The sequence below is a fragment of the Lissotriton helveticus genome, chromosome 4_1, assembly GCF_964261635.1.
Source record: "Lissotriton helveticus chromosome 4_1, aLisHel1.1, whole genome shotgun sequence".
Taxonomy (NCBI): Eukaryota; Metazoa; Chordata; class Amphibia; order Caudata; family Salamandridae; genus Lissotriton; species Lissotriton helveticus.
The window spans coordinates 1474593516-1474613815 of NC_136063.1; the positions used below are offsets into that span (position 1 = coordinate 1474593516).

At 46.2% G+C, this 20300-nt stretch overlaps 1 protein-coding gene across 1 annotated transcript in view; it reads left to right on the forward strand.

Moving 5' to 3' along the window:
• Positions 1-20300, forward strand: part of LY86 (lymphocyte antigen 86) — a 156265-nt gene that overhangs the window by 24976 nt on the left and 110989 nt on the right. The window contains exon 2 of the mRNA XM_078685820.1: positions 14808-14894. Within this exon, the coding sequence (XP_078541946.1) occupies positions 14808-14894 (87 nt within the window). The remainder of the gene's footprint in view (positions 1-14807; positions 14895-20300) is intronic.

Sequence of the window (20300 nt, forward strand, 5' to 3'; positions counted from 1 at the left end):
GTGATGGCCGAAAGGACAGCAAAGGCCCTGATCCAATTCTTCAGAGTCTCCTCCACCCTAAACCTGGAGCATTGTGCCCTCCATTCACTAGGGTGCATCCACTCCTTCAGTACCTTAGCCTGTTCCATTTCCCTATTGTCTAATAATAAAGAGAAAATGTATACATATTTTCCTGCCCAAATCATTTCTTTCACTTCCTTGGACACATGTTGGCCCAAGTTTTCACTTCTTGTTGGCACTAGGCCGTCCCCCAAAAGAGGCAGGGACACTTCCTTACCATTCACGGGTACTTGGGCCGATAAATCACTATCACCATTTGCCTGGGCGGGACAGGAACCTGTAAGGGAAGAAGATGATGGACCCGCACTACTGTCAACAGCCGTTGCAGCCTTAATCTTTTCTACCAACTTTTCCGCTTCTGCTACATGATCAGATGAATCAAAGGACACACCCCCCTTTCGCAACCACGGCAGCAATTCTGCTATCCGAGATACCAATTCAGAAGGAACTGAGTCTGGAGTACCTGCTGGGCCCGCAGGCACCACTGGGGGCACGACCGGCGGCACCGGAGCAATGGGCAAGGGTGCGGGCGTGACTGGGGTTGGTACCACAGGAGAGGGGGCAGGCCCCACAGGTGGGAGCGCCGGCGGGATGGCTGGAGCCGGTGCCACGGGCGCTGGGATCACAGGCGTAGGTGTAATCGGTACCGGGACTACCGGCTCTGGGGCAGGGGCAGCATACCTAGGCTTCTTGGCCTTAGACGTCTTTGGCGAGGTAACAAATTCCCCCCTTGGCAAGGGGGGCGCCCTCTGGCGAACAGGCCTACCCGATGGGCCAGGGGTATCCTCAAACCTCTCATTCATCCGAGCCTCCAATTCATCAATCTTCCCCAACCGTTTGTTAATTTCGCCCATTTCCCGCATCATGGCACGCATCATCACCTCCATCTGAGACCCTCCTTTACCACCCCTTGGTCCTGGCATGTTAACAACCGCTACACTGCTAGTGACACAATCGGGCGTGCTTGTCTGTACCTTTACCAGATGGAGGATCTCCAGGGGGCTTTCTGCACCATGCAGCGGCAACCGCAACACCACCGGCTTATCCGGCTATGTAAGGGGTGAGTAAACCTAATGTAGACCCACCCGGCGGCTACCAGGAGCTATGAAATGCTAGCCCCCCGCTCTCCTCTTACCGCTCAAATCCTGCGCACTTCGACAGCCGGTATTGTGACCACGTCCCCTGTTCACTCCTCTGGGCCTGCTTTGCACGAGATGCCAATCTACCGCATAAAATTGCATGTAATAGAACAAATTATTAATCTCTGGGTCAACCTTTTATTTTATGCAATAAAATAAAACAGTTTTAATAAAAAGGCACCAAATTCGCCAATCACTGGTGCAGGTAACTAGTTCTGTCTAATGGCAGCTCACACAATCCTTAATCTCTGGGTTCACCCCCACTACAGATGATTTCCCCTTTATTTAATAAATAAAACAAACAGTTGAGGCCTTAATTTCTTAATGTAATTAACAGCACCAAATTCCAGCAGTCACTGGTGCAGGTCTCCCATCCAGGAGCTACCCTGACCGACCCTGCTTCACCTCCCCTCTCACTCGCGCTGATTCCTACTCAAAAGGACCCCGTGTGATTACTCTTGCTGGCGGGCGGCTTCACCTCCCCTCTCACTTGCGTTGATTCCTACTCAAAAGGACCCCGTGTGATAACTCTTGTTGGCGGGCGGCTCTTGGAGGGCAGGATACACGGAGCAGCCTACAAGTGCGCCCAAATAATTGCCGCTCGCTTTCTTTTTACCGGGAGGCGCTGAAACAATGAACCGCTCTACGCGAGGCGGATGCGCATACAATACACACCGTTTTCGGCCACAAACCTCGTCACACGACCCTGGAAGACCGCGACCCGGCTTCCGGTCCACACCCCAACCCAGCAAATACCTTAACTCGGCGAAATTGAAAACCGATCACTTCCTGACCCAAACGCTCGATTTCTTGCTCCCTGGACCCGCCGGCACAGTCGACTCCGTCCTTCCGCCGACCTGTATAAACGACAAAACAAGAAAAACAAGAAAACAAGAGGCCCCCGAGCGCGGGGCACGACCAGCTGTGTGGGAGCGTCCAGGAACAAGAGGGTCTCCTGGGTGCTCCCTGCCTCTATATTCCTAAGGGGCGCGAGGGGAGGCGGCTACGCCCCCCACCCGGCCCCTCCTGCGGCCCGCCCCCCTGACCTGGAAGTCCTAGAATGACATCCGGGTCAGGGAGGGCGCCACCCAATCGGTGGTGAGGCGTGCCCGGAAGGGCACGCCCCACCACCGAGAGGCCTGGAGAAGGGGGCGGTCGCCGCGCCGCCATGCGGGCGGGGGGGCCAAGGGCCCCCCCTTTTCAATTTGCAGAGTTACAAATGGTCCTACATCTGCCAAGGTGGTAAAAAGAGGTGAGCTGAAGAGCATAAAGTTCTAGAGAAGACAAAAGGCCTGAACTTCAAAGACTGAAGTAACCTGGTCCTGCTTGACTTATGGCTCAGTGAATTAGGCAAAGACTCTTGAATATTTCATTTTTCTTGAAGGAGGCAAAACAGGTGAGGGTCGAAACTTGTAATTGCATAATGGGTACAAACTCCTCTTTGAACCTGAATCAGGATTATGGTGGGGCGTCGAACAAGGCCTGAGCATTGACGAAAGGAATTTTGAATGTGTAGCAGGGCAGGCATTTTGTATATAATTTTCAATAATTTCACTTGTAGGGGTAGGCTAGGCAGCTGCTATTTCTATTACTGTATTTATTCTACCATCACTGCTGTGCATTGTTCTGCTTCAGAAGGAGATGATGCAGAGGATGCACAGTTCTTGGTCATGTCTCTCGGGCTGCATCTCAGTTTTGTGGCCCCTAGAGACTGAAACTGGCCTGGGGTTGCTTGTGTTCTGGGATTGTCTGCCTGGATCGGACCTTACTTGGATCTTTGGGCTACAGTGGTCCTATGGGAGTAGGACTACAACTGATTCGCACATGGAAGATCTCTGTCTAGAATGGCACTGGGGGCGAAAAAGATGTACTAATTTGATGGTTCACCAGTGGCTCAGAATAATTCAAGCATTCTTTCCATTATTCAGCTTTTTTGTTCAAAATGACAAACGGCTGCATTATCATCAAAAGTTCTGAGAAAGTTGCATGGACATTGATTCATCAAAGTTCCAGGGGTAGCAGGTCACATCACACACCATTTTACCCTAATGACATCAAAGGAAGCGACATCATATGACTATTGACCCTGAATTGTAAATACAATGTGACTTGACCTTAACCCGGATGAATTCAAAATAACTGACCACTGAAGTTCCAAAATATCTTTGTGATTAATATACAAAAACAATAAAAATATCTCTTTTGGATACACCGATACTAGGATGACAACATGAAGTTTAAAAGTGGTGGGCGGTAATATAATATTTACCCTAAACTGTAGTAAGTGGAGTGAATGAGCAAGACATCTTCTGGAAGGGTTCTCCTCCCAAGAAAAGTTTGAAAACTGGGATCAAATAATGCATTTTATTGCAAACCTTTTCACATATATTTGCTAAAAAGCCATGGGCTCTGAAAGGTCACTAGTTGAATATATAAGTCCTTTCATGCTTTGCCAAGCCAATGAAACCTCATGCTTTCCAGAGGTTGACCCCCTTTTTCAAAATGTGTTATGGTTGCCCCTATATTTAAAAAATAACCTCCATTGTGCCAGGGCCCTCATTTTGTCATGGCTGCCCCCTCATGGCCACAATTGCATACAATATGCCAGTCCCAGAGATTTTGCTATTAATGCTAGCCATATACCATGGGGGACTCGAATGTCAAAGTGTACCTGTAACAATGTTAGGGACAGCACTTTCTCACAACGGTCCCCTTTTATATGCCACCGCTATCTCCCTTTATGCCAGGAATCACCTCAAATGTGCTTCTGCCAGCATTTTGACATGATTACTCCATATGGCAAGAATTACCTCTAGTATGCTTTACCAATATTTTACTATGGGTGCCTATTATTCCAAGAACTACTTCCAGTGTGCCAGTGTCAGCATTTTTCTGTGGATGCCCCAAACCAAGAATTACCTCCACTATGCCAGTGCCAACCTTTTGCCATGGATTTCCCATTTGTCAAGTGCTACATCTAGTATGCTAGTGCAATATGTTGGCACTGGTCCTGTCATGTTAATAATTAGCCCCAGTATGCCAGCATAAGTATTTTGCCATGGAAGCCTCCATATGCCAAGAAATACCTTTGGTAAGCCATAGTCAAGGGCAGACTCACAAGCATAACACCACATTCTAACTCACTTACATTCAGTCACTCTCACCTACTTGCTCTCACTATGGCATTCTCACTCACTTGCACTCAATGTTGCTCTCACTCACTCGTTCTCATTCACTCTAACTTATTATTACTCTGATCCACTCATACTTGCCCACACTGATCTGTGCTCAACCTTACTCTCACTCGCTCTCCCTCAATCTCACTCACTCTGACTCATTCAGACTTATACATTCAATCTCATTATCCTCACTCAATACCTGTCATTGACTGTCACTTTCTCTCCCACACAAATGGTCATATACAAACATACTAGGGGTGGGTGAAGAAAATCTGCTTCGCTGGCGAAGTTCACTGAGTTTTGCCCTCTCCACACGGAGTTCTGCATAGCTCCGCGAAGAAACACCGAGTTTTTTCTTTTGCTCAGCTCTCCAACTTAAAGTTATCGAGCACTAAGGGTGGGCGCCCGATTCGGCTACGCCCACGGAGTAGGCGTAGTGTTGCCTTCTACGCATTTTGCGTAGACAGCGTAGCCGGCAACACTACGCCCACTCCGTGGGCGTAGCCGAGTCGGCCGCCACCCGCCTCCCTCCCGCCCTCCCCTAGATACATTATTTAAGCTATTACAGTGATTAAAACAATATTAAAGCACTTACCTTGTCCGGGGCTCGTCCGGGGCTCCCTCTTTGAATAGCGTCCTTTTCCTGGAAACAAATGCGCATGCGCGGCAGCCCGCGCATGCGCATTTCTCGGGAGAAATGCGCATGCGCGGCCGCCCGCGCATGCGCATTGGTATCCAGGAAAGGACGCTATTCAAAGAGGGAGCCCCGGACGAGCCCCGGACAAGGTAAGTGCTTTAATATTGTTTTAATCACTGTAATTCCTTAAATAATGTATGTCGGGGAGAGCGGGAGGGAGGTGCGTAGTGGGGCTACGCGGAGTGCGGGAGTGGGCGTAGCTTCTCGCCCTCTCCGCGTAGCTCCGCGGAGCCCCACTACGCCCCACTACGCCCCACTACGCCCAGGGTTATCGAGCACAAGAAAAATCTCCCGCTAGACGTTCTCCCGGTGCAGCAGCAAGAAACAGCGCCCTCTGGCGCAACGTATAGTGCCGTTCACTGTGATTTTACAGCGTGGGACAAACTCCTGGCACTAGAAACCAGTGCGATCAGCACAACTTACCACATTCCGCCACTCACGGAACACCTTGGAGAGCAGCAGATTTTTTGGCACCTCACAGAGTTCCACAGAGCACAACTCAGTGAACTCCACCCAAGCCTAAAATATACATGCTAACCCATAAATACTCCCTCTCTCACACAAACACACTCTCACCACCAAGCACACACACACAACATATCTTTAAAAATATTTTTACTTACCTCAGCTGCCAGCAAAGGTCCCATTCCAGTTGCATATGCTCTACTTTTTATTTCAATAATAAGGAATATTATACAATAATTCATGGCTGGCGTAATGAAACAATGGGCCAAAAACATGGAGATCAGAGCTGCCACTGTGTTTTACTATTAATGAGGCCAGGGGCCGCAAAAGCAGTGTCAGGGGTCGCAAGGGGCAAGCCAAGGGTCGCAACTCTGATCCTTGGCTACCCATAAATGATGTCCGCGGAAAGTTGTCAAATTTAGAGCAGCAAACTACATTTTATCGTAGTTGACAGAATAAAATCACAAAAGAGATATACAATCTTACAATATCTTGAATTTATAAACACACCACTGCTTAAAGTCTATGAATGGAAACATGTAGAAAATATATCTCATGGGTCCAAGGTGGAATACAGAACTGAGGAAGAGAACTATATTGTATTTGAATATACACAACATAGCATATCATCTAAAGGCATCATTGTAAAACAAGCTATCCCCTTAGAAGGCTTAAAGAAGACTAAGAAGAAATGGACAAGCTTCTTATTCTCTCTATCACATCCAGTAGTGATCATTGCTATTGTGATGGCCTTCAGCATTTATCTGAGTAAAAGCCCCCTCTGATGCTTATTGCCGTGGCAGCTGCTGCGGAATGGGGGAAGTGGGGCGGGGGATGAAAAATAAAAATAAAGATCACTTACCTGTTCACGTCGCATGCTTCTTGTCGTCCTCTGCTTTTCCTAACTCCCAGAAACAGGAAGCACCCAGGCTCCCCTAAACCAATCACAACGCTGCTTTCATCATGACAGCAGCCTTGTGGTTTGCCTGAGAACCCTGGTTCGGCGCTCAAACGAGGACTGCGAGCCTGTGCACGATCTCCACTCAGGCTATGCATTTCAGCCCTTTGGAGGACATGCTAAGTGCACATGACTATTTGGCCGGCCCAAGACGGCTGGTCAATACGTAATTCACTTTTAAGGTGCATAACTGCATATACCACTCCTCCTATACTTTAACATAAGTCAAGTCCGCCCCACCCAACCTGGCTCCGTAGAGAAAATTAAAATCATAATGCCATCCTGTCATTATCATTTTATTTTTCCTTTTTTTGCACTGCTCAGAAGCATGTACCCATACACATGTAAAAGAATATAGCATGTTACCTGACACTATCACTGATGCTTGCTTTGCGGACAGACCCCTTGATATCAGCGGTGTTGTGATAGATGCCAATCAAGTAAGAAGAAACAATGGTCCCTATGCCATATGATTCATAGATTCATATTTTTGTCATTAAATAATCAATTGTATTTGCATATCTTCAGTTGGCAATACACAAATAATAATGTTCAGTGAAGTGTTAAAGTGTATAGTCTCTGTGTTCGAAATATGACACATTCGTATGATATGCAGAAATAATTGTATATCACAAACATATAAATGAATGGCCCAAAAACACAATTAGATGCAATTAAATTGGTCCGCCTCCGTGTGTGTATGAGGCTGAGAGTTAGCTATATGCAAATATAAGGAGGGAGGGAGGGAAAAATAATGCCATATGGACACTTACTTGGGGTCATGAAGGTGGAGAATTTGCACATCTGTGCTGGAGACTTCAGAAAGGAACTCAATATTCTAAGAAATGAATGCATAATAAGTAAAGATGCTTGGGCAATGGTCTTGAGTTAAGGAATATAGCAAGTGCATGCCGCAAAATACCTGGGGTTATGGAGGAGTATGACCCGGTCGTGTAGCTAGTCCTAAGGGACAAGGGGCACAAAACTCCAAAAATGAGCTGCAGGAGAGTAAGTACCCTGTATTAAGAGGGGTAGAAATCCTCTGCGATAAAGTACTTGAAAAATAATTGTGTTACAGTATCTGCAAGAATGGAAAGCAGGACCACTGGGCCAAATCAATCAAAGATGCAGCAATGCGCAGGGTGACAGTTGTTAATGGCCTTTACATAGTGTGTGCACTGCGGCAGTCAGGGAAAACAGGAACCTATCCTGCAGTGGGATGAACTGTATTTCAGCAGGGTAGAAGAGGAGTTCTCTATTAGGCTATGTGGTGTCTCAGTCAGTGTGCGGCATATGGGCAGCTTATGATGGCGGCAGCCATAATGAAGAGTAAACAGAAAAAGAGTACTTACAGAGAATGAACTTAAAGCGTTTTTGAGGGGAGGGGTGGCCATACTGAAATTTAGTGGGAAGTGACAAAACATTTTCTGCTAACCTACAGAGAGAAACACTGCTAGAATATTCAAGTCACCAACCTAGATCCCTAAAAGGCTAACTGCCTTGCAGTCAATTTTCAAGGATCCGTAGCAACTGGTCGGTGCTAAATGATGGATTGGGATGAGGTCCAAGCAATTGCCAGTTGCTGAAATTAATTCAAGCATTCCATTAACCACTTTAAATTTGCTGCCCTGAGTGTGATGGTTATGCCCAGATGTGAATCCCATGCACAGTATGTCACTGGAACCAATCTGTACCTGGCTGATAAGCCCTAAATAGGGCAAAACAGGTCCTGGGGTGCTTGGGTTCTGGTTCAGGGAGGCCTGGTCTGGCAGTTCAGTCTGGATATTCCCATTGGAGCAGGGTCAAGACTGATTTGCATATGGCTGGATCCAAACTGAGGTGGCATGGAGTGCAAAATAATGTTGGACTGGGATGTGGCCCAAGTAATTACCAATGGCTGAGATAAATTCAGGCATTCCAGCCATCACTTTTGTGTTTACTTCAGTGTGTCACCCTAAGTGGGATGGGCATACAGAGACATGGATTCCATGCACACTGTGCCCCTGGAACCAAGCTATAGCTGGTAGATGAGGCCTAAATAGGGGAAAAAACAGGTCCTGGACTGCTTGTGTTACAGTTTCGGGAGGGCTTGACCTAGCAGTTTTAGCTGGACTGTTCACACCGGAGCAGGGTCAAGACTGATTTGCATAGGCTGGATCCTAGCTGATGCGGCATGGTGTGCAAAATAATGACACATGGGATGCGACCCTCAGTAATTACCAGTGACTGAGAATTCCATCCATAATTTTTTTGTATACTTCTGTGTGTCACCCTAGGTGGGACGGGTATACCTAGATGTGGGTCTCTTGCTCAGTGTCATTGGAACAATTGCCTTCTTCTATACTTCAAAATTGATTTCCAGCGCACACTCAATCACTCATTCTACTTACGTCCTCAAGGGCGTCATGTCACCAATTCCCTACATACTACCTGCGTCGTGTATTGTTGTTTAAGAGTTGACTCAAGCTTTCTAATATGCTTTCTGTGTTTGATGCCGCATAGCCTATCTATCAGGACACTCTTTTTGCCTTGCATTCACATCACCGTGCTTGCGTGTGATCTCATAAGTTTCCCTATTTTGCTGGGAGCTATAGTATAATGTACGTGCCGAAGCTCTTCCTTTGTAACTCGGTCGTTATTAATATACCTTAATACTAGTGAAGCAGTTAGTATCAATGCACCAATTTATCTAGAATATGGATGTACACTTCATAACTCCAAACAGAGAGAAAACTGTTTATGAAGAAATGCAATTATATTATTGATCAGTCTGACATTTTTGTATATATGTAAATGGATATGAATATCAAACTGAGTATGTAGTATATATGTTCAGAATCATCAGTAGTTTCTAATCCTTATCTGGCCGATCAGGAATCCTTTATTAAGTTAAGGGTTCATACTATCGAGTTGATTCCAAGGAATTTTATTGCTTAGTATGATAACATTATGTTTAGAATATACACCCATGATTGTTTTCTCTCTGAGAAGATTCATATTTGATTAGTACTGGAAAATATCTCAACTATAATCAGCCATTACAAATCATCACGAGAGTGGTTATGATAGAAAAGGTGGCAGGTCATTTTAGTTGTATTGCGAGTGAACAGGGTGCCAAGGCAGTTCTTGAGAATACACTGTTTGATTGCTGAAGGACTCTGCTTGTGTACTACCAGAATTTTGGCTTTGGGTTTATTGTCGGTACAGTGGTTGCCTCAAGCTGGATTTTAGTGTTAGATGTGGGAGGATACTAGGATTACCAAAGTATACTCCCCACACACACACCTAGCCCTCAGAGTCCATGTTATGTGTGGCCAAAGACTTCTGCCATCTTACAAAAGTGCCAAGTCAGTATGGTTGGCCCCAGGAACTTTTACCTCATTAGTTAGGGCATGTCCAGGAGGCATCATTCCCACCCATGAACTAGTGCCAGGCATAAATGTGGCACCTCCAGGCACCCACCTCAGAAAACTTTCTTGACCTGCAGAAGATCAGAAGAGGGCTGGTTCTGCTGTCTCTGAGAGGAGCCATGAAGGACTGGACCTCTGTGGTGGCTCGTCCGCTAAGTCGTTGCCCCATTGCTTTTCAGCTGTGTAAGGAAAAAATAAAATGATAATAACTGAAAATGATTATCATTTTATATTTTCCTATTGCAAGCGCGGCAGCTTTGCAAGGCAGGGCGGTGCGGGGCTGCTCTGCTGACAGAGCAGGGGAGGTTTTCACTCCCTAAGTGCCCATGAATGTTTGGCTAGCCCTCTTGGGCCGGCCAAACGTTCACTCGCACTTAGCACGTTCTCCACTCAGGCTGCATAACAGCCTGGGTGGAGAACATGCCCAGGCCCCCATTTCCTGGCCGAGCGCCTTACCACGGCGCTCAGGTCAATCACAATGCTGCATTGCAGTGTTGTGATTGGCTCAGAGGAGCCTCAGCCTGGGTGCTTCCTGTTCTGTGTTCCGGAGGAGCGACGAGCCGAGGAGGACATGGTGTGGGAGGATGTGCAAGGAGGCAAGTTTAATTTAATTTTTTATGTACCCCTCGTCCCATCTACCCTCCCCCGCCTCCCCACCGCCACCATTGATGTATGCCAGCCACCACTGCTGGGCCTGCTTCCTCTTTTACCCAGAACAAAGAAGTGGACTTCAAAGGTTAGATGGGTGACCTCCTCTGTGGCTACAGAGGGACAACAATCTGCTACGGTCCTTCCCTTGGACGTACCCTACTGATCAGTGGCAACTGAACCTGAACTGGATGCTGCTGTTGGCCTATACCTAACACTGTGTTAGTCTCTAAGTGCCTCCCCTGAGGTCAGGGTGGGCTTTAAAAGTGTACTCCTATGATGGATTAGTATTTAAAGGACTATGTTAGAACATAATAATCTTTGACCACAACGTACCGGGTTAGTGTATCCAGACCGGGCTGTACCGCAGTCAGTCTCAAATTGCACCTATGTCCCGATCTAACATGACCACAGACTATCGTTGCACCTTTGTGCTTTTTGGTGCTATTTTACCTTGAATCTTTAAAAACTCACATATATTGTTCCCCTCATTGGATTGTTGTCATTTATGTTTATACAATTTTGCAAATTAATTTATATTTTGGTGTGGGATTTTTATTGATTTGCTTGTTGACTTTATTACTGCATAAATACTTTACACATTGTTGTTACTGAATTCGGTCTGCTCTGTGCCATATCTACCAGGACGTTGAGCTTATGTTAATTTAGTAATTTTGAGGATTCGCCCTGACAAGTGTTGTGATTGCTCCTTGAGGTGGGTAGACACGCACCTCAAAAAAGAATCCAATTTCTGTGACGATCTTATTTAAAAACATAAGTGTGGGCCATGCTACCAACATTCCACTTCAGGTTCACACATTGATCTCTTTATGTAATATGTGAAACATACAACACCATCATAGGGCTTACTAACTCAACCATTATATAAAGGTCTAAACAACATAACTCGAATCCTTGAAAGATAGTGGAGAAAATAACATTATCAGAACATGGAAAACCAACTCCATCAACAGTAGGGAGCCTGTAAAGCAACTCTCAAGAAAGTGATAAAGAACTCTTCAAATGCAACTCTGAATGTCATGGCCCAAGCTTCTAACACCAGAGGGCAGATTTACAATAATTGGTGCATCCCTGCATATCAGCAGGGCTGCACCAGTTATTGTGTGTCAGGGCTCCGCCACCATGGATGTGCCGCATTTACAATGTGGCGCACCATGGGGCAAAAACGGACAGATGCGTGACGCATCTGTGCCGAAAAGTCGGCGCTTTGCTGGAGTTGTGTCGCAAGAGCGACGCAGCTCCAGCATGGGCTTAAAAGTGACCGAGTGAAATCTTGTAGATTTCACTCATCCACTTTTAGGAGGTGTTCCTGCGCTGGAACGTCCCCCACCCCCGCGCGCGCCGGAACGCCTACTTCTGGCACAGGGCTTCACAACGTGACACATCTCCCAGATGCGTCACGTTGTAAATACCCCGCACCATGGCGCCTCTTCTGCGCTGCCGCTGTGTCACAAAAGTGACGCAACGGCGGCGTAAAAGAGGCAAAGAGGCGCCAGGGGCTTGTAAATTTGCTCCTAACTTTGCAAACCCCTCTCAGGAGCTCTGTAACCCACTGGCGGATGACTTCATCAAAGAACTAACAACCTGCAAATGTTAAAGCAATAAGCAACTTCACCTTGCCATTCGAATCTGAATTGTATCAGAACAAGTATGAAGCCTAAACTCTGCACGTTCAATACAGTTTTTAGAAAAGAAACATTTGAATGTATCAAGGATGGTTCGAGCACTGGATTAGCGACCGCCAGTGCTATCTAAATAGATTTGAAAATATTCCATTCCATTGGCATTGCATGCGTCAGAGTGGCTAGAGTGATTAGTAATCTCATGTGTTTCAAGACGGGTGTTCCCCGATGAACTGAAAATCCTACATTAAGTCATCACTAAAGAAGCAAGGACTTGATCAACCGGACCCAAGCAACCTGCAGGATTCAATCAAATGGCCGCCTTCTGAGGAAGCTCTTTGGAAAGAAAGCCTCGAGTCAAATTTCTGATTTCATCGCTCGAAAAATATAACCTCCTCTCTGGCAAATAAATCGGGTTTTGTCCCAAAATAGGTGATGAATCTGCACTCATTTTAATCTGGTAAAATCACAAGAACACAATCGTCGCCGTTCTCCACCCTACCTGTAAACGACCATCAACTCCTGCCCCAAAGATTAAGTGACACAAGGATTCAAGGCACCAACCTTAATAGGAAAGCCCAAACTGTTATGGTTCCTTCTTCTTGCCCATCATCATTCAGGCACTGATTAGATATTTCTTAAAGCTCAATGGTGTCCCCTCCATTTTACGGGACACCCACTGCAATCACCACTGCTGACAGCCAGATTTTTCTAACACTAGAAACACATTCAGACACGGACATGTCAAGGGTCAGCCAGTCCCTACAGGATGCAGACATCAGGATGCTACACAGTGCTTAACCGCTTCCGTGCGGCGCGTTAGCCGCGCCCTGTGCTGGACATTCCAGAACAGGGCGCGGTCGTGACGGAACCGTTCCGTCATCAGCACAGCTCAGCCGTAACTGATGACGGAACGGTTCCGTCACCAGCATCGAAGGGGTTAATAGGAGCTGTAGTTTCCGGTGCTCGGCACCAGCACTTATGGCAGTCTGTCACATGGTGGCGACATCTAATTAACCCCTTCCATGTGTCGGACGGTGTTCTAAGGAGCGCTGTACCCCCATCGAGCTCTGTACCCCCTACGTCACGGGGGGTGCAGATTTCGATAGGTTCGGCCTATCTGCCGCTGTTTTCCCATCGAGCTTTGTACCCCCCCTAACCACACCAGAGTGGCTGCCCGCCCACCCACTCAACAAACGGGAGGAGCCCCTTCTTCGCTTGCAGGAACCCCCCCCATCCTACGGAGGCGAGAGAGGCGCGTGAGGCCCCGCACAGTAGCCCTTCACCGTCCTCAGAAGTGTGGGGAGGCGAGTAGTGTGCCGCCTGGGTGGGGGCCCCCATCCTCGGCACTGTCTAAGAGCCGAGGGGGTACCCCACCTAGATCCTTTAAGGGTGGGGGAGGACCGGGCTGAGTGCCTCCCCATCCTCCGCCCTGGCAGGGGTGTACTGTAGACCCCCATCCTCGGACATGTGTGGGGGCGCCCCCAGAGTAGCCTTTCACCGTCCGTCAGAGGTGGTGTGAGGGACCGGGCAGGGGGGCACAGCAGGGAGGGTGCACGGTAGCGCCCCCCAGCCCACCCTTCTTCGGGCGTGTGTGCAGGCGCCCCCACAGTACCCTGCGGGAGTGCTGGGGTTCCCTCCCATGGGCTCCCCGTCCTGCAGCACTCTCTCCTGCGGGCGCTCTCTCTCGCCTCTGCAGAACAGCAGCGCAGCAGAAGCACCCGCAGCGCACAATGCCAGGGCATGTTTTAAATAGAGCATGCGCAAATGCGAAACTTTAGGAGGTACACGGAATGATGGTGGGCGTGGTGCCACGTCATGTGCCGTAATGTGCGCATGCGCACCATTCTTGCGCATGCGCAAAACGAAGGGGGGTACAGAGCTCGATAGTACAACGGCCCCCGGCCGGCCGACGTCACGGTGGGCGTGTGAGGAGGACAGCCGAGGGCCATCGGATCTGCTCACGCGTCAGATTCGCCCGCATTCCGCCGCAACAAAGCAGTTAAGAAATGAGAACAACAACAGTTGTTTATTTATTCAATATACACTAAAAATCACAAATACCAGCTGCCCAAGCCTCTCTTATAGCTTTAGGAGCCTGGAGTAGTCTGAATTGTCACACGAGAGGGATGGTTAGTAGTTATGTTGGTGCTGTCATTGGCAGCACTGGTAGGGGTGGCAAGGGGAGGTGCAAGATGCAGTGGCCCCCTGACAAGTGCCCAGGCACTTATGTGTTTTATTTACCATTTAAGCACTGATGCTACAGAAGCACTCAAAGCTCAAAAAGGAAGATCCTCGCTTTTGGAGTTTTTAAGGGGCATGATATCAACGTATTTTTAAAGTTAAGTTTGAGAGGGTGATTGGTTGTCAGTGTGAAGGTAAAGTGACAAGGGGAATGTTTCACCCAGTTTCTTATCTTATGTCAGGATATATAGAATGTCACCTAATGTCAGCATAGGTTGAGGATTTGTGATAAGATTTTCACTGGGGCTACTGCTTTGGGGTACTAATGACCAGAAGATTTTTTCTCCTTTTACAGAAATTTCCATGAACGTTCTTGTATTTTATTTTGAATGATCCTAACTCCGTGTTTCTCTCTGCTTGACAGATCCAGTGCAAGATCTTGGTTTCAGCTTCGAGCCTTGTTTCATGACCCCATCAGGAATCGATAACATGAAACTTGCCATTCTTTTAAGTAAGCGAATAAGACATTCTTAATGAGAAACATTGTTTTTTTAAAGTGCACCTTTGCGTCAAGTTTGCACTGTAGGACCTTTTAACCTCACATACATGTGTAGTGAAACCTGTTCATGGTGGCTTCATTAGCACTCACCCTCTTTTACTGAAAGCACCATAAACTGCGTATGCACTGCTACTCACTTGCGGGCGGCGGGGAAGGCGTGGGTGGGTTAGGGGGGGGCCGGGTGTCGTGTGGGGCGTCAAAAATAAAAAATAACTTACCTCGAGGCCGGGTCCAGCATCTTCTCTGCTCCTGCTCTCCTGCTCCTGCTCTCCTGCCTCCGACAGGAACAGGAAGCAGGCAGCTAGGCTCCCTCCCCTAAGCCAATCACAACGCTGCAATGCAGCATTGTGATTAGTCAGAGCGCCGTGACATAGTGCTTAGCCAGGGGCTGGACGGGTGGGCATGATCTCTATGCAGCCAGTTATGCAGCCTGCATGGAGAACAGGGAAGTGTGCATGACTGTTTTGGGCGGCCCGAGAGGGACGACGAAACAGTCATTGCACGCTTTAGGAGTGGGCAAACCATTCCTCCCCTGCCCTGCTCGGAGAGCTTAGCAGGCCTGCCCACCCGCCCACCACAAAGCAGCAGGACACAAAATATTAAATAACAATAACTCTAAGTTATTGTCATTTTATGTTTCTCACTTCTTAAAAGCAGTTGGGTGACGCTCCTCCGTCATAGCGGAGGAGCCCCCCCTAATGCTACTTTTATTTTCCATAATTCCAGTGAAATGTACACATCTACCATACAGTTAAAATGCTATCACATAATTTAAAGGCTCACAAATAATGGCATATCTGGAACTCAAAAACTGGGATTTAATTGTGGCTAATAATCTCGGTGCAGTTGTCATGTTCATTGCACACATGCACTTTTGTTTTATGGCGTTGCGGGCACGTGCTGAAACCACTCACTGCTGTTTGTGGTACACAACTCGCTCTAGTTAAGAAAAGGGCTGCAGCGCCACTTTCGTAATACCAAATATCAGACCTGCCAACTAAAACAACATTTTCACTGTGTGAGGAGTGGGCAGGGCATTGGAGGAGCAGGGCCTCAAACAGAGAAGTACCTAGGAGGCTATTTTGAACCAGCCCCGCCCCCAAGCGCCCTCCTCCAAAAAACAGAACAAAAATTGCCAAAGCTGTTGCCAAAGTCCTGGGGTGTTTCCACATCACTTAAGGACGTCAGCAGTTTAAAGCCACCAAAGAAAAGATGGAAATCTTCAGTTTACAGTGGTTTTCAGCTCGTTTTCCCTGCCACCATGTGGTTTTGGCTACTCACTGGGTGACTGTGTGAAGGGAGCCAATATGTGTGTCACATGGTGGAATCGTGTGAGTTGGCAGGTCTGAAATGTTAATCCAAATTCCAGTGTTTGGCATTTCATTTAGTTCAAAATGCCATTTTTTACATGAGTGAAACCCACTTTAAACCCCGATTATTGGCTTTCACGTATTTCAGGAAGTTTTATTTCTACTTAGTGTTTTTTCATGGGGGACTAGTTCAAGCACAACATGTCTTGTGTGAGCTGTACACCTGAATTCATGTCACTGCCACATGTGCTAAATGTTCTAATTTCCTTGAAATTATGCTTTAAAAAATTGCAATTTCACTCGCCCCCCCCTTCTAAGGGTCAAACCGAAATTTGAGCGTGGTCTTGAAGACATATGACATTGGTACAATCCAGCTGAGTAGTCTGCTCAAAGCAAATAATGCACATTTTACTCTACCTTACATAATAGCTATTGATGGAGACAATCATGTAAACAACTGGTGCTTAATTGCTAGTATTGCCTTTATCACGGGGTTGTATTTGAAGGGCGAGGATATGGTGCACGGTGCCCTCCTATTAAGGCAGGAACAAGCACAGAATGGAGATTTAATACTCTTCTGTAGATGCAGCACAACTTTGTTGAACCCTAAGAATAAAATAGCAAAAAACATGAAAATGAATAAGAATTCAGTGGAAGATTTCAATGTAGCCTGCTGGGAGTCAGGTCAGGAGAGGCCGACATTTACTTAACGAACCGGTTCCCTAATATTAACCTTAAAACTACAGGAGGAGGCCTTCTGCTGAAAAATCTTTTTTTATACAAGAAAAGTGTAACCTACTCCCAGGCAAATAGTCCACTCTCACCCACACTTCTGTGTGGCATACTTCATCATTGAGTCCTATGTCCAGTACATCTAATATTGCCTCACTCTTTGAGGGAGCACTTTGTTGTTACTGAGAAAAGGAGGGAACTGCAAATGTTAAAAATGGCCTACGGGTGAACCCTTCTAATGTTATTTTTGAGGTACGCTTGGCTAATTAAAAACGAGGCAGAACGCCAAGGGAGTGGCTATTGACTCCTGCATCCTTTGGTCAACCTGTTTTAGCAGTTTCAATATAGCCTAAATGTCACCCTGCTTTTTCATCAGGACCCAGCTGATCCCTACTACATGTGGCACCATGAAAATACTGGGGTCTCAATTAGGAAAGTTATTCCACTGCTGGTTGGAGCATACAACTGTTTGGTAATTAAATCTAAATATTGCAACACAGAGTGCTGCACACCAGCCTGATACTTACTGTGCACTGGGGCGCGGATTCGCTGGGGTGCAGATAGCGCTGCTGCACCCTTTACGTTGTTCTAGCCGGAACTGTTTCACACTTTTTAATATTCTCCTACTCTTTTAGCTTGAATTGTCTTTAACTTCCACACTGCTGATGCAAGCAAAGCTGCATTCATACTTCATGAAGGCCACAGGAAGGCTCTCTTGGACTTATCTTCTTGTTGGGAATGCCACAACCCAATGAGCACAGAGACAGAGAGACAGACAGAGAATGCCCTTCTTAGTACAGGACATCATGACAGTTGTTTGGCTGATGTAGCAGGCCAGAGGCCATCTTAAAAACTCATACAGGCCCTTTGGGTGTTAAGGCAGCTTATGAAGGGACAATAAGGGAGGGACTGGAGAACAGAGGCTAACTCCATGTTTTCATGCAATGAAATTCTGAAACACCATTACAATGTTTTATTTCTTATATTGTTTATTAATCATTTTTGCCACTGTATAGTTTGTTTTTATAATTACACCTATCCACATTATTTGCACTAGATTATGACATTGATTTAAATAATGTTTTAAATATATAGGGCCAGATTCACAAAGGTAAAGTGAAACGAAAGTCTAACTTTAAGACTTTCGGTATTCACACAGAGCATTTACTACTCGTAAATGCCCTTTGTGTATACTGAAAGTCGTAAAGTTCAATTTTTGGTATTCACAAAGGGCATTTACGAGTAGGAAATGCCATTTGTGAATACCAAAAGTCGTAAAGTTAGACTTTCGTCTCACTTTACCTTTGGCATTGACCCTACACTTTACCAGATGGCCAAGCAAGCTTATTCTTGGGCAAATTGCAAAACACGTAAGAGATATAGGACTGTTGCCTTAACATATTAAATAAATCTTTGCGATGATTCCTGCCCTTCTTCAGTTTGCTTGTGAGAAAGAATAATTTGGTTTTGCAAAGTTTATTTTTATAAGAGCTTCTGTATGAGATTATTTCCAGGAGGGTATTTTCTCCCTGTATATTCCATTTTTTGACAATGAATTTTTGGGAGTTAGTTTGCTGGCTGACCCAGGGAGATTGCTACTTGTTTATTTTTTTTTCTTTTCAACGGGTGCAAGGCTACTGAGAATGTCCATCATTTTCCGGTTATAATCCTGTATAGGTTTGAAGGTCATTATTTGCGGTGTTAAATGCTTTTGAAGGAGATTAGCATCTCATTGAAGGTTGCAGGGTTGATAATGTGTAGGTTCGTTCAAAATATTTCAGCTTTTATGGGCTTAGTAATAAGGGAAGCAGAGATGAAGTTGAGGTAAAAGTGGTGAAGTAGGTGGTTTCACCATTCCACTTGACATGGACCCAAAGATTGTACCAGATCATTTTTGGCAATGATAGATCAATATTACATCCATTTGTATGTGTAAAGAGCCTGGAATTATAGGTAAGAGGCTTTTCTTCAAGAAAGGTTTGTAATGGGGCAGTGGTTTTGCTTTTTTATATTGTTTCAATATTGAAATCACCAAAAAAATTAACAGATGGATAAAGCAACTGGTCCTTCATACCTTCTAAAAGATTGTTTGCGAGGATTGTGGTGTTTTCTTAAGGATGGTGGTTGGGGCTCAATTTTCATGGCCTATCTTTACTATTGATGAGGAAGTTGAAGTGAGCTTCTCCAGCAGGTTACTCCACCTGGGACCCAGCACTGGACTGCAATGATGTCAGTGAACTGCTCCCTGATGATTACCTATGATAGGTGTTTACCTTTCTTATGCAACAGAGGCTCTCAGGTTCTTCTGCATCACTGGCAAGAAATTGGAAAACAAGTCCCTTCCTTACAACCGCCAATTTATTTGTCCTGCCCTCCAGGGTAGCACCAAACCTCAGGATATAAGCAACAAATGCTCTTACATGGAGTGTGTACTGCACATCCAAGCCCTCACCAGGGTTGAGAAGCTTGCTTCTTCGGCACCAGCAGTCAGACCCTTAGCACCATTACAGCCCAAACAATGCTGGAGAAATTTGAAGATCAGGTGTACTAAGTGAAACAGAAGCCCAAGACCTTCCAGCACTTCCAAAGCTGGGAAACGCAAAGTCCAATGAGGAAAATGCAGTAAAGCAGTCTCATTCAACCAGCCCTGTCCACAAGGGGCAAGGGGATACCATTACACAAGCACCATATGTAATACCGCAGCATGTTGTGCATGTGATTTTACAGACCCTGTCCAATCACATTTTTCAACAGCTTCTGCTATCACTCCTATCAGCATTTAGACCTTGCAGTAGTAACTCATCCTAGACTGGAAAGATTGGCAGACTTCTACTTCATTGGCTGGGGCAGCAAACTCCTTCTGCAGACTGGAGTTAAACCACCAGGATCAATGTGTGTAGGCCAAAATATCCGCTGTTTGTAGGTAGAGGTTTCGTACGTTACATGGCAGCACCCAATGATTATTTATTTTGAAGTATTACAGTGCTGCGTATCTCCTTACTGTAACTTCAGAGTACTAAACAGAGTAAAGGAAAAAGAGGCAGCTGTTAGGGAAGGGAAGTTAGAACCCAGTTGATCAAGTTCATAGCCATGAGTTGTTTACAATTAAAGGCAAGTCTGAACATTTCTTGAACCACATGTGGTTGGATTCAGACCTCAGGGTAGGGCTCAGAGCATTCTAAATACTTGAACACCTAGTTATCTGCCTACATGCTTCACCCACTTGAACATTCGTAGGTTGCTACCACGGACCATCATTGAGACAGAGATGTGGCAAGATGTGGTGAGATGCGGCTGGGGGATAGACGTTTGCCTG